The sequence below is a fragment of the Drosophila subpulchrella genome, chromosome 2L, assembly GCF_014743375.2.
Source record: "Drosophila subpulchrella strain 33 F10 #4 breed RU33 chromosome 2L, RU_Dsub_v1.1 Primary Assembly, whole genome shotgun sequence".
NCBI classification, from domain to species: Eukaryota; Metazoa; Arthropoda; class Insecta; order Diptera; family Drosophilidae; genus Drosophila; species Drosophila subpulchrella.
Genome location: NC_050610.1, coordinates 16277370 through 16292668, shown reverse-complemented (window position 1 = coordinate 16292668; position 15299 = coordinate 16277370). Strand labels below are relative to the sequence as shown.

The 15299-nt window shown below is 37.6% G+C and overlaps 3 protein-coding genes across 3 annotated transcripts; 1 reads left to right on the top strand and 2 right to left on the bottom strand.

Annotated features, from left to right (window-relative positions):
- Positions 1–16: 16 nt before the first annotated feature.
- On the bottom strand, positions 17–3735 carry LOC119546418 (WD repeat domain-containing protein 83). Its single transcript, XM_037852683.1, has 5 exons — positions 3602–3735; positions 3400–3518; positions 3258–3330; positions 362–892; positions 17–301 (listed from the first exon to the last, which is right to left on the bottom strand). Exons 1-5 carry the CDS (start codon positions 3678–3680, stop codon positions 177–179), a joined length of 927 nt encoding a protein of 308 aa, XP_037708611.1. The 5' UTR covers positions 3681–3735; the 3' UTR covers positions 17–176.
- Positions 3736–3890: 155 nt separating this feature from the next.
- Positions 3891–5997, top strand: LOC119547484 (cdc25-like protein phosphatase twine). Its single transcript, XM_037854372.1, has 2 exons — positions 3891–4185; positions 4277–5997. Exon 2 carries the CDS (start codon positions 4277–4279, stop codon positions 5564–5566), a length of 1290 nt encoding a protein of 429 aa, XP_037710300.1. The 5' UTR covers positions 3891–4185; the 3' UTR covers positions 5567–5997.
- A 654-nt stretch (positions 5998–6651) lies between these two features.
- Positions 6652–8230, bottom strand: LOC119547485. The gene is made up of 2 exons (XM_037854374.1): positions 8022–8230; positions 6652–7957 (listed from the first exon to the last, which is right to left on the bottom strand). The coding sequence occupies exons 1-2, from the start codon at positions 8085–8087 to the stop codon at positions 6941–6943; spliced, it is 1083 nt and encodes a 360-aa protein (XP_037710302.1). The 5' UTR covers positions 8088–8230; the 3' UTR covers positions 6652–6940.
- Between the last annotated feature and the right edge of the window lie 7069 nt (positions 8231–15299).

Genomic DNA, 15299 nt, shown 5'->3' with positions numbered 1-15299 from the left:
TTTTCCCTCAACAAAATTAGAAACAGTTTTTTAATGGTGGGGTTTATAAAATATGTTTATGGTTTAATGGTCACGAACAACACTATTTGAGGTGTATTTTCAATTGGCCACCATGGAGATGAACCCTATGAAGATACCTATCACTAGCCTGGTCTTAAACTAGATGGACTTATAAACTACAATTGCTCCTCTTCGATTTGCAGATCGGTGGAGAAAACGTACATATCCCGACGTCTGGCGAAAAGCATTTCCTGTCGCTTGGGATGGGTGGCTAAAGAGTGGACCACACCGCCATTATCACCTAAAATAAACAGAAAAATCAATGACTTATATAGTAAATATAACACTGCAACCGCTGTACTTATGCGTATGCGCTGCAAAACTTTGGTTTCCAGCAGGTCGTAGACAAAGGCATCTCCATCGCTGGAACCAGTGACTATGTGAGCATCGTTCGCCAGTATTCCGCACTCGATGTGGTAGTCATCGCCGCGGTGACCCTTGTACTCGGAGAGCAGTCCTCCCGTCTCGCAGTCCAGGAGTCGCACCACACTATCCTGGCAGCCCGCCACCAGGCATTGTTCATCCCGCGTCTGCGCCAGATAGGTGATGGGTTCACCCACCTTGTCGCAGGTCAGTTCGCCCACCCGAATATCGTAGGTCCGCACACAGCCGTCCAGGGAGGAGGCGTAGATGCGATTCTCGTTTGTGGCCACCGTGGTGATGCAGTCGCGGGCCTCCTTCATCACCTGAACGGGGTCCAGGCGACGCGTTCGAATGTCCCAGCACATCACGGCATTGTCCCTGCCCCCGGAAATGGCCACGGAGGAGTCCTCGTTGAAGCAGACGCAGCGGACGCCACCGGCGTGGCCACGCAGACGGCGAACTGGAGCACCTGGAATAGATAATATATATATACACTACTGGCCAAAATAATAAGTACACGCTTATGAGGTTTCTTATACGTCTCGTATAACTTATTTTTATTAACATAAGGAAAAATATAAAGATACTTTTAGTTTTCAAACATATTAGAGATTATAAAAAAAGATAACATAAGCATTTTTCTGTTCAAATAAAAATGTTGTGATCGATTAATTCTAAAAAACATAAAAAAGGGTTGGCCAAAATAATAAGTACATCAATTCTACAATGTATAAAACTTAAAACTTATTAACTTTTTTTCACTTTTTTTCTTAGTATGTGTAAACTTATGCTAATATCCTGTATATCCACCTTTATTTTGTAGGACTTTTGCGATTCTTTTGGGCATGCTAGCAATAAGTTTGCGACAAGTGGGCACTGGAATCTCGTACCAGGTTTTTTGGACATATTGCCACAATTCTTCGGAATTTCGAAAAGTTTTTGTCCCAATTCGACGTTTTAATTCTCCCCATAAGTGTTCTATAGGATTTAAGTCTGGAGACTGACTTGGCCAACTCATAACATTTACCTCATTTTCTGTAAACCAGGTTTTGACTAACTTTGAGGTGTGTTTAGGGTCGTTGTCTTGTTGAAAGACCCATCTCAAGGGCATGTTTTCTTCAGCATATGGTAACATAGTGCCGGCCAATATATCCTTATAACCAAATCGGGTCATAGTATCAGATATGCGATGTATTGGACCAACGCCAAGAAAAACAGCCCCAAACCATTATACATCCGCCTCCGTGCTTTACGGTCTTCTTTGTGTACCGGACGTCAAGTTCTTTGCCTTTTGGGCGTCGCACATATCTTCTGGAGTCATTTCCAAAAAGATTTATTTTTGTCTTGTCGCTCCATAAAACATTATTCCATTTTGAAGACCCATGTGGCCCAGACCAAGCTAAATGATTTTTGGCAAACTGTTCCCTCATCTGAAAATTTTTTCCTCGAAGTAATGGAACATTTCTAGCTATACGTCCTGGTAGGTTAGCTTCTTCCAGTCTACGACGAACCGATCGGGATGATATTTCATTGTCAATTTCACCGCTGATCGCCTTTGAAGACATGAAAGGATCCTTTTTTGCGAGACTGACGATGCGGGTATCCGTTGTGTGTGACGATTTCCTCTTTCGGCCTCGTTTTTCACCAAGGACTTTTGATTTTAAGGCATTCTGAACAAAACATACTGAACGTCCAACGCTTTTTGCTATTTCCCGGAGAGATTTCCCTTCTTTCTGAAGATTCACAGCAATCTGCCTTTCTTCAGCTATACAATGCTTTCTGCGGCCCATCTAGATACATTTTTTGGCTTGGATGTACTTAAATATTTAAGGAGTCAATAAAAATCAACATACCTTAGCCCAATTCTTTGTTTGATCCTTTAAAATTGATAAATAACTTAAGTGTACTTATTATTTTGACCACACCAAAAGCGCTCATTCGGCACAAATTTAAGCCTAGCACTATATAAACGGGGTTCCCTGCTTTCATTTTTTATTTAAATGTTTTGCAACACTGTAACCTTTCAAAATATTATCGATTGGCAGGGCTGTATTCGAAAATAATCGAGCAATATCGCAAATAAGAAAGACGATACCTATGTACTTATTATTTTGGCCAGTAGTGTATGTACCAAGGCTTTAATTTAACTTTTAAATGTCTCTTATTTTTTTGAGATTAAGAAGTTAATATTATTATTATTATAATGCTTAAAAATGTATTTATTTGAATAACGTTAATATCAATAACTAAAAATCAAGTATTTGAAGGGAAATAAAAATGATACTTAATAGATAGTTAAGAAATTTAATAAACATTACATATCATAAGAAAATTAAAAAAAACCTTAGGAACTCTAACGTTGGTTATGTTTAGCACAAAAACAATATAAAACTGAACTCATTTTTGACTTTTTATAACCTTAAAATTAATAAATCTGAATATGAGAAACTATGTATGTATTTCTTGATCCTGCAATGATTAAAGAAACCTTTTAGAAAACAAGATAATGCCTAAAATGTATTTATTTCAATAACGTTAAATCAATAACTAGAAATCAAATCCTTCAAATGAGGAATAAAAATGATACTTAATAAATAGTTAAGAGATTTAATGAACATTACATATCATAAGAAAATTAAAAAAACCTTAGGAACTGTAATATGTTGGTTATATTTAACACAAAAACAATATAAAACTGAAGTCATTTTTGAGTTCTTATAATCTTAAAATCAATAGAAGTCTTTAAATCTGAATAAGAATAACGGCATTTCTTCATCCTGCTAAGATTATAGAAATCTTATTAAAACTACAGAATTCATGTGGTTTTAACTCACCTGTGGACACATCCCAGTAGATTATGCTCTTGTCCAAGCTGGCGGAGACAATATAGCTGCTATCACAACTTCCCTAAAATAATGCAAAATATATATGTTATTTAAAAAACCCATTTGTATCTATGTCTATAAGTTCAGGTACCGCTGCATCCGTCACTTCGTCAGCATGTCCTCCATAGGTCTTGAGAAGTAGTCCTGAAACTGGGTTCCAGAGTTTTATCTTCTTGTCAGAACCACAGCTCAAGCAATAGGTGCCATCAACTAAATAAATATATTTTAAAATGTATAACATTTTCTACAATAACTTTATAAATTTATATAATATAATATATATAAGAACTCACCATTATAGCGCACAGCACGAACTGCTCCTTGCTTGCAGTCAATAGTGGTTTTAACATTAAAGTTTTCGAATTCCGGCATATTTCATAAATAATAGTAGAATTCCTTCAAAAAAGGTAAACAAAATAGCGGTGGGTAAACATCGATATATTCCAAACATCGATATTTGCCAGGGCGATCAAGCAATATATCGATATACCAACCAATCCAAGTTTATATATACAATTTACAAAATCACCTGCAAAGACAGCTGTGAATTTTAGAATTTACAAAATTAACTGATCCTTGACATAAACAATTCAACCGACCATGCAAACATACAAAAAGTAAAAATCAAATTCAAACATTGAGAGCGCGCCAGTTTACATATGGCGCCGTGGTGAGTTGGCGGTGGTGTGGTGAGTTCATCGCAGCCGAAGAATGGGGAATTGGTAAAGGCGCCAATAAATTTGACCAGTAAAAGCGAAACAGAAACGTGCAAGAAACAGGAAAAGCGCCAAGAATTTTGGCAATAAAAATCAGTGTGCATGCTGCAGACCATTATTTAGTCTTGTCAATAAATAGATAGAGCCGCAAATAGAACAAGGTAAGTGGTATTTACCAAATACCAAGGAAATCCAGCTGATTTAGCCGGTATACAGCTGACTTTGTTGTTCATTTTCAAATACTTTTCGCAGATGGCCAGCAAGCGGCTGATGCTCGATGTGGATGAGGAGGAGGAGGGCGATGGTGAGGGGGCATGTGGCCGGGAGAAGTTAGAAGATGGCCAGGAACACCAGGCCAAAAGGCGCAAGCCAGCCGGCCAGCAGGAGACGCCACTGCAAAGGATGCTCAAGCGGCACATTCCCGCCAGCGCCATTCTGTCACCCATTACCGAATTGTCGCAGAATATGCGTGGTGCTCGTCTGGATGGCACACCCAAGTCCACCCAGAGATGCCCGTCGGCCAGGACGCTCAACACCTTCGGTAGCCTCTCCTCGCGAACCCTCAGCAGCTTCAGCAGCTCCTGTTCCAGTTACGATTCGGGCAACTCCCTGGACGATGAATATCTGGCCATGTTCGAGCAGGAGTCGGCCGAGGATCCACATTTGGAGCTACCCGATGACCTGGAGGTCCTCCTCAGCGGCCAGCTGAAATCCGATGGCAACCCTGAGAAGGAATCCTCGAGCAAAGAACGTGGTTCCTTGCGTCGCTGTCTGAGCTTGTTACCCATTAATCAACCAGAGGATGAGGAGGAGGATCCATCGGCCCAAGGCACCGCCAACATGCCCACCAAAAAGCTGCAGGCAAGGACCCTCTCCATGAACGATGCCGAAATCATGAGCGCCCTGGGCGATGAACCCGAGTTGATTGGAGATCTCAGCAAGCCTTGTACGCTGCCCTGTTTGCTCACAGGCATTAGACATCGTGATCTGAAGACCATCTCGAGTGAGACATTGGCCCGGCTGATTAAAGGCGACTTTGACCAGCAATTGGGCAGCCAGGGTGGCTATGAGATTATCGACTGTCGATATCCCTACGAATTTCTGGGCGGGCATATACAAGGAGCCAGGAATCTATACACACGCGGCCAAATACAGGAAGCCTTTCCCGCCCTCCCTTCGAATCAGGAGGATCGTCGCATCTATGTATTCCACTGCGAGTTCTCCTCGGAACGGGGCCCCAAACTATTGCGCTTTCTGCGCAGCAACGACAGGAGCCAGCATGCCCACAACTACCCGGCATTGGACTACCCGGAGCTTTATATCCTGCACAATGGGTACAAGGAGTTCTTCGGCCTGTACGCCCACCTGTGCAATCCCAGCCAATATGTGCCCATGCTGGCACCAGCGCACAACGATGAGTTTCGTTACTTTCGAGCCAAGACCAAATCCTGGCAATGTGGCGAGGGTGGAGACAGTGGAATCGGCGGTGGAGGCTCTCGAGGCCTCCGAAAGTCACGATCCCGCCTGCTCTACGCCGAGTAAGGTCTGTCGGGCTCCCAAACCATAAACCGATCCCAAAACAATCTGCCTGCCATAAGCCCACTGAGATCTCAAGCAGAAACAATGGTTGCCCACTTTTACCACAGAACAATATGTTTTCTTTAAGGACGCAAATTTTTTGTTTATTTCTCGTTGTGTTATTCAAATGTTGTGAAAGCCCTTTAGATTTATTTGTACATGTTTAATTTCAATTTCGAATTTTGGATTTTAGTTATGCGTTGTGTGAAAACGGGAACAAAAACAGGAAATGGATATTTGTTCTCTAGTCAGTGAAAGTGAAAATTTCGAAATTTATTTTAGTTTACTTTTTGTGTTCGGCATTTATTAGTTAAGTTTAAAAAGAATTCCGTGTTTAATTATAGTTTTAATAAACCAAATTAATTTAAATATGTATAAATACAAACAGAGCTGAAAATGTATTGTTTTTCAATTTATATCAGTCAAGTTTTGTAATGAATTTCAAAACAAAATTATTTCCCTCATAAGCTCTAATTAAAATTATTCAACTATAAGCCAATTGAAAGATTTTGTAGTGAATAAGGTTTAAGGAAAACCGGAGACATCTAGTATCCCAAAAAAAAATGTTGTGATACAATGAAAATAAAATAATGTTTAAAGACGGTATTTAAAGTCAATGTGCCATTAAATATATTCTAAAATGAAAATACTCAAAGATACATTATTTTATGGATCTTATCATAGTAAGCTACATTTACAAACTTTATAAATAATTTTTTAACAGAACAGATTTTTGTGTTACTAAAAGTTAAGTTTAAATAATTGTTCGTGGTTAAGCCCGCGAAAGAAATACCTATTAATTTAAGAAATCATATTACTACATTTGGTTTTATAAAATGAATTCGTCAGAAAAAAACAAACTAAAAATTTGATCTTATTCATATTATATTCGGGTGTAATGAAGAACTTGTATTTTATTTCTGGACTGGTTATAAATTTATTAACTATTATTTTTTATTAATAAACACCAGCCAGCGGCCGTTGCAGCTCGTCAATGTCTTTGATCCCAGTGAAATACCATCCAAACACCCATAATAAAAGACTACGAATTTCCAAAAACATTTTTATTCAATATTTTTTAACAATGCTGACATTCGGATCTACAAACTAATGTCAAATGCTTTGCAATTTGTGTTTCGAGAGATTCCGAAAGGGGTTTTAGAAAACAAGGAAAGTAACTTTGATGGTCACTAAAAATAAAATCAGGTTTTACCAAAGTAATATAGTTTTCAAGTTTGGCTCCGTATACAACTTTTCTTTGCCAACTGATATCTCAGATAAGTCGACATCTTTCATCCAAAGGGATAAAAAACTGCAGTTCACAGATCTAAAGAGACCCTAATCATCATCGGTGGGGGCCTCAAAGGGAGCCTTGCAGCCGGCCTTTTCGTAAAAGTCCAATGGCAGGGTGTCCTCATAATCGTAATAATCGGAATCACGAGCACAACAGGGACCCAGTTCCATTTTCACCATCTTATCGCGCCAAAAGTCCAGAAGCTCCCTCTTGATGACCTCATCCCTTAGTTCGACAATCCAACCGTTGAACTCATCGGGGCCATAGAAACCAGCATCGCCCTTGTACTCCTGCAAAAGCTCGGCGGCCTTGTCCTGATCCTCCTGCGAGGGAGTGCTTCCGTCGAAGAGCAGCTTCCAGATGATCTCCCTGGCGGCGGCGGCCATTTTCTTCACGCTGGCCTGGTGAACGTTGTCGGGCACAATGATTTTGGTCAAGACAAAGCGCTTCATCAGCGAGCGGTATTCCTCGAGCGGCTTTTCCTTGGTGATGACGGCCTCAAATTCACCGGACAAGGCGGCGGTGTCGTCGGCACTCAGTTCGCCCGGAGTGGTGGGCACCGCCGGACTATTCGGATCCTCTGAAGCGTTCTCCTCGAGGGCAGCTCGCACCTTTAGGCTGGCCGCAAATGGAGCCGTACAGCCGGCATGGGCGTAGAACTCCAATGGTGGTGTGTCGTCGCTATCGAACAGATCACAGTCGCGTGACCAGCAGGGACCCAACTGCTTCTTCACCAGGACTTGGCGCCAAAAGTCGAGGAGCTCCTTCTTGAGCACCTCGTCCCTCAGCCTGACAATCCATTCGTTGTACGGCGTTGGGTCGTAGAAGCAGGCATCACCACGGTATTCCTCCAGCAATTGGGTGGCCTTTTCAATATTTGATGGTGAAGCATCGGCTTCTTCGAATAACAAACGCCAGATGACGTCACGCGCCGATGCAGCCGTCCGATCGAAATTCGCCTTGGTGACATCATCGTCCACGATTTCGTCCACCTGCACTCGGGTTTCGATCAGCTTCTGGTAGTCCTTTACCGGATCCTCCAGTCCAATAGTATAGTCATTCTGCAGAGGTAAAAGTTTTTTGATATTTGTTTATATGCAAATAGTTTGTTTGGTTTTCAGTTACCTGTGGAACTTTTTCCGCCGTTGCCATTTTGTCGGATTGTGCGTCTTCGGCTTTTCGCTTGGACATGCCCCCAGGGATTATTCCACGATTTAAAACACTACGCAGTATAGTATTTCGAATTATTGGGAAAATATTGTCGGTGTTTGTCGGCAATAGGTGAGATGACTAATTTGTAAGATCAACGATTGTTTTCGGGGGCGTACATATGTATGTATATATGCAAGTGCAAAATACCTAAATACTAGGGTAACTCTTTTGTAAATAGGGGCATTCATGCAAGTACGAATACCCCTAACAGTTCAATACAAAATTAATTGAAATTCATACAGACGTAAATATTTCGAACCGAAGAAAGATTTTTGTATCATCCCCCAATAACTACAAAGTTATGTATTTCAAATATTCCTCTAGTTTTTATTTAATTTTTAAGTATTTTATCGAACATGATAATATAAATAGAATAGACAAATAAATACAGATTATTACAACGAAGTTCATGTTAAATAAAAATGAACGGTTTAATTACTAATTACTACAGCAAATCAATTATTCCTACAATTTTAAATTAAAGTTATGTATTTCACTTATTCCTCTAGTTTTTTTTTAATATTTATGTATTTTATCGATCATGATAATCATCATATGATCATCATAAATATAGTAGACAAATAACTACAGATTATTACAACGAAGTTCGTGGTAAATTAAAATGAACGGTTAAATTACTAATTACTAGAGCAGATTGTAATTAATTGTTTTTAGTCGAACAATTTGTTTTTTACTTTTAATTATCTGAACTGTCTTTGCAAATAAATTACAACATTAAAAATTGAAAAAATTAAGCCAAAAGTGGAAACTACATTTTTTTAATTTCTTTCTAATTAATATAGGCAAAAAAAATTTTAGGTATTATGGCATTATGTATCTGAACAGTTTTTGCAAATAAATTACAGCATTAAAATTTAAAAAAAAAAAAAATCCAAAAGTGGAAACTATTTGTTTTAAATTTCTGTTAATGTGACTTTATGCGGAATTGATTTATATAAACACAATTCATTTTAGGTATTTTATTGGTATTTGCTAGAGATTTCTAGACGTCCACCTATCGATAGGCCTCTTCTTCTTCGATTTCAGGAGGCGTTGATTATCCTATCGATAGGTTATCGACTAGCATCGTCTGAAATTTTTTTCGAGAGCAGGTCGCAACGTCTACTTCAATTTCAAGTAATTTACACCTGCAACTCGGTGGAAAATTGTGCAATCTTGTGCTGCGGATCCGTTTTCCCTGAAAATAAAGTGAATTTGATTGATTTTAAGCCATTGGTTCCGCCCCGCACTGTCTGTGTGCGTTGCGTGTGTGTGTGGTAGCGACTCTGTGTGTGCGACAAAGAAATTTGAGGTTAAGCAGCAAGCAAATTTCGCGTTAATGTTGCCCAAAAGCCAACGATTACCGATCATATGCAATATAAAACACTTATAAAACAGTCAAACTGAAGATATAGTCAATTAAATTTGTTAAAAAGAGTTGTGGTCATACAAAGAGACACACACACACACAAGGAAATTGCATTCGTGGAATTTGTGTCTGTGAGAGTCGAGCGGTGTGCGTCTGTGTGCGTGTGGACGTGAATTCAATTTTCTCGTGCACGAAAAGCAACGAAAAAGCTTCAAAAGTTATACTCAAATGTGTATGGCAATTGTGGTAAGTGTGGGCGGGGATCCGTTAAAACCACGTATTTTCCAAATAATACATTTTCATTGTTAAAAATTTTGCCAAACGACAATGGGCACCCATACACTGACAGCCACAAAATGGGTGCGTTTGTGTGCGTTGGCATTTACATTCTATTTTGATTTTATTTTCTTATTAACAACATTTGAAATGTTTAAATTTCCAACGATTTTCCGGTTCCTAATAGAGCATCTAGTATTTTTAACAATTATTTAATTACCAAGATACCTATACATACATATATGTATAGCTTTGAGGGGCAGCATTTACCCTATGTTACTTTCTCCTAAAGATTGAAATAATTAGAGACTGTGCCATCTATAAAAAATATAATAAAGGTTATTTATTAAATCGAAGAAATCTAAAGAATTCGATCCTTTTTGACAATCAAAATCTTAAACATAGAACCCTAAAACAAATATTTTTTAAATTCACTATAAATATGAAATACAAATTTTGAAAAATAGGTACTTTTTTAAAGGATATTAAGTAACAAAAAAAAGTTTTAGGAGTAGGGAAAAACCTGCTCTTGAGTTGGCATTGCAGCCACACATAAAAGTGCAGGATGAGAAATGGTTTCATCATAGAAAGAGCAATTATACACCAAATTAAATATGTAAACTCACTCATTTTACTTTCATTTGACCCAGTTACCTGGTTAACTTCTGTCGCCAGTTGAAAGTAAATGACCCAGTTTATCATCCGAATGGAACTAGGACAGGCCAGGAACTGCTAGCGAAATGCCCCAGTAAAACTTCAAACACTGGTGCTTCTAAATACTTTTCTTTTTGGCAGTTTTCTCGTTGTCTGCATACGTCATTCGCAGTTTTCATACACTGAGCGATATCTAATATCTAATCTACGAAGACATTTTAAGCAGATTTATCATATCAAAGCGAGAGCAAACAGTAAACAAAGCGGCGGCCAAGAGATTCGTCTTTTGAGCGAAACAGGCAAGTCAGTTGGCATTTTATACTGAGCAAATGTGGACGTAGAACAATTGAAGTGGAAAGGTTTCCTCCTTCGCTCATAACATTTCAATTTTTACAATCAGTTATTCAACAAGGTTTGGCTTTGATTTGCTGTTATCTGTACTTGTCGCATTCCGGCGACAGCATTTATCTTGATCGCAATATTTGCTAATCGATATCAGTAAATTGCGTCAATTGGAATGGAAAGAGCTCAAAAAAACCAACCCGGCAACAAAAACTTAATGACATATACCCACAGGAGTCCATTTACTTTTCAACTGGTGGTTGAATATCACGCAGAGATCAGATTTTTAAATCAGTTCTCTTGTCTGATTTTTTCCCCTCTCTGCTTTATTTCCGTTTGGGGTCTCTTGTCCTTGAACAAGTTCAATGATATTACCCCGGTCATACAAACAAAAAAAAACTCTCTCGGTTGAGCGTTGATTTTCTCTTATTATTTATTCGTGATAAAAAACAAGAGCGTAAAGATAAGCGTATCAACAAGGGAGAACCATTCTAAAATCAGGTTTATCACAAATTTTCCCAGCGAATTTAAAAAAAGACGTCATTAGTTAGCACAACATTTACAGATTTCTGATAATTAAGTCTGGGGCACTAATGCTAAAAAAAAAAACATTATTAAAAAAACAAGGGTGCTTAAACAATTTTTTATGATTTTTAAAATTAATACCCCTTTTATTTATCTTTTCACATAGTAGTAAAATATTGTCGTATGATTTTTAAAATTAATACCCCTTTTAGAAAAAATTCTTAGAAAACTATTTATCTTTTCACATAATAACAAAGTATTGTCGAGAATATACTTATTAAAGATTTTATTAAATTCGGTTGCCTTATCAAAAATACTCCAAAGTGCTCGGATGATAAACTCTGCCCAAGGGTAAAAATAAAGATAGAGATTACGTATACGCATGTGTATACAGTTCCTTATTTTTTTGTTCATTCCAGCCGTTTGCATTTCGTTGTCTGTTTTCTGCGTTTATCTGCTTTCCACCAGTTCTTAAATGTTCTATATTCTAACACATACAAGTATCAATTGAATTCTACGAAATATATGGAAGAATTTATGATTATTAAAGAGTTGCCACCAATTTGTTTGAGGTCATATTGATTAATGGGAATTTATGGGGTCTTGGAACGTCTTTAAGAAAGCTTCTTTACTACCACCAAGCTCGAATTCAACTGCGAACTTATTACGGACATTCTCGTAAGCACTTGCTAATTAGAACTTGCGAAATGGTATGAGAGTTGTTGGGAACTTTCAGACCTTTGTTCCGGGGTTACATATCACTGGGCTGTATTTTTACTGCTGTCACGTTTTGGCAGCTTGTGTGCAGAATTTCACCAATACATGTCATATCCAAAAATAGACCAAAAAACAAACAACAAAGCATGCAATACGATTTACAAACGTCAGTGGGCGGTGAAGGGTGGTAGATAGTCGGGGAAAATGGGGGAAATGCCAGCGCCCACCGACGACCCACTCCCATTTAATTCTATATATAGAGCGCGCGGTTTGTCCTCAATAGTTTTGCCCTGCCCTTGGTTAAGGCAAAATACCCAAAACTAACAAGTAAAACGGCAATTTGCTAGTGTACTCTGCACTTCTTGTCTCTAAATCAATGTCGAAGTACGTCAGTTTTGTGGCAGAGACATGCATTTGATAATTGCAATAACAAAACGAGATTGTTTGTTATTATTTATTGTTGTTCCTTTATTTTTTTTTTTATCAAAACCAAGCAACAACAGCTGTTCTCGATAAAAAGACTATGACGCATAAGAAGCCGCCTGTGGTGCGTCACTAAAAACATCGTCGACCACTTGGCAACTGAAAGACGGTCGGATTTTTAGTTCCCCCCATGGCTTCCATTTCCTGTTCATCTCCTCGTCGACCAGGATGCACACAGAAAAGCTTCTGGGCAAATTCAAAATTTCCATTATGGCGAAATAACTAAATTAAGGATGGGTGTAGGTTGTGGGTATGGATGGTCATACCCCCTCTTCCATTAGCAGTCGCAAAATCAATAACTTGTAACTTGGACTCAGTCTCATTTTGAGTTGCTTGTCGTGCTCGAAGCGAAGCACTGTCGGTCGGATTTTGTTTTGCGGTCTATAAGTCTATCTTGGGTGCCTAATACCCATACTTTCTAGACCTGAGAATGTGTGTGCCTTATGAGTAGTTGGTTTGATTACCTGAGGTAAACAAAACTTAGGCAATCCTAATGTATGGGACTCTTAGATCGTTATAATGTTTAGTTAGTTAATAATAAGTCTTCTATAACTAAAACCCCTATTCAAGTTTTTAAAATAATTTTTGTCTAATCCTAGTGCATGGTGGTCTAAAAACTTTTAAAGATATCTTCAGTTAGTTAATAATGAGTCCGAATAAATATAATATAATATAGAAAATATTATAACTAGAACATCTATTAAACTTTTTAATAAATTTTATCCTTTGATTACATTTTTTTTATTCAAGATCTTAAATAAATTGTATTATTCTTGTTCTTTATAACATATAACAGTATTTTATCACAGTGCTCCGATTTCGTATATAAATAATTGAAGTATGTCATGTCGAGTATATCATGGCTATTCATAAATCAAGTATTGCTTCTAACAACAAACTTTTGCTGTCGTGAGTTTTCAAAATCATTGTTTAGTCTACCGATTTCCTGCTGAGTTTAATTGCTGAGACTTGAAGGAAAAGATGTGTGTGGATATGAATATATATATGTATGAATAATCCATTTGATTTGGGCATATTGTGTGTCTGCGTTATGTCTGGCTTTGCCGTCTGGTTTTATTGACACCTGTAGACAGACATTGGTTTAGTAAGTTGAGGCTTGAATGGCGTTACCCTCATCACATTTCCCGTTAGTCATTCTCAACTTGTTTACACGTTTGTAATAAAAAAACGATTACTCGCCGAAATATGGCCGTCTGCCTGTCCAGGATTGAAGTTGAAGTCTAAACAAAACCTGAAAGCAGCCAAAGAAAAAAAGGGAATTGAATCGAAGTACTTTGAACCCCAAATCCAATCCCAGGCACACCGGCATTCCATTGTTTTTTACCTCTAGATTCCTTGGGTTCCTACTTGGAATCTTTGTTTCTCCATTGTCTGCCCCGCTGTCTATGTTGTCTGGTCCTGGTCTGAGGAAGTCCAATCAACTTAGAGCTCAGACAAAACGCATCTGCTATCCAAAAAAGAAAAAGATAAATGTCAATAGCACAAATTTACTGAAGTGGTCTTAGGAGATCTGGTTTAATTGCAACAATATTTTGTACTGTTTTTAACTCTAACTTAAGTTCAGAATATTTTAAATGTGATGATAAAATCCATCTTAGAAATGTTTTTTAAAAATTGAAACTACTAGATTTTAAAAAAAAACTTCTTAGATGGATTTTATCATCACATTTAAAATACTTTTAAAAGGAAAAAGACTATCTTACCCTCTTAGTTTTTGTCATTTAGGCTTATTAGTTAAAAACATCTAAAATAGGTATACTAGATTCTCTTTAAATTAAATTACCTTTAATTAAATTAAATTCAACGATGTTGGAGAATCGCATATGTATCGATGGGCAGCCAAGTGTGACAATCACGTACAAGTACATCCAAACATATATTAAGTAACAATTACTATATATACCCACAATTAGGTATTGGTGTCGTCATGCCATTTGCCCACATCTCGATAAGATTCAACTGGTTTAAATGTGCAACTGTTTTCATATCAAGTTACATGTTTTTGTGCGCCTTAGCCTTCATTAACTGTGCATATAAACCGCATTTAACTTTGTTTATTGCCCTTAAATAACAACTGACCTTGGTATCCCGCAAAATTCTATCTGCCCGCAAAACTTTCTTTAGCCAAGTTTGTACACTTAAATAATATATGTATGCATATTTGCATATATACTAGATAAGATAAAACTTATTTTTTGCGTCGTCATATCCTATTGATATTATCAATGCATTAGTTATGTGATTATTAAAAGGTTATAGCTTTCCCACACATTTAAAATACATTATTGCCATTTCATTCCATATCCACTGCTTTTATGGCTTTATCCATTTATGGCACTTTAAAATAGCGAGCAATTACATGAATTTATGATTCGTTTTGGCCATAAATGAAAGTGTTTTTTGGGCAATGTCAACACCAGTTTGTTTTGGTGTAGAATTTATTTCGCTCTAAAACACAGCTGTGTTCAAAATAATAGTGGTGGCATCAAAGTGCTTTATTTAAATTTTAATGCATTTTAATTATTTTTATGAGGTACAAATTTAAGCATAGAATAATTAACAATTAATAATCAATTAATTTAATACAGGGTTTTTACTTAGATTTGTTTTAATTTGTATCGTCAGGATATCAATTCTTCATAAATAGTAAATATTTATAAATATTATTTTAACAACTAAATGGGGTTACATTGTTCTACCCTCAAGTGTTTTTGCACAGCAGACCTTTTAAAGAGCTTTAAATATGCAGCAGACTGTAAAGTGGGGGGTGAAGTGGGGGTGGTGGGGCCGAGGGAAAATCTGTT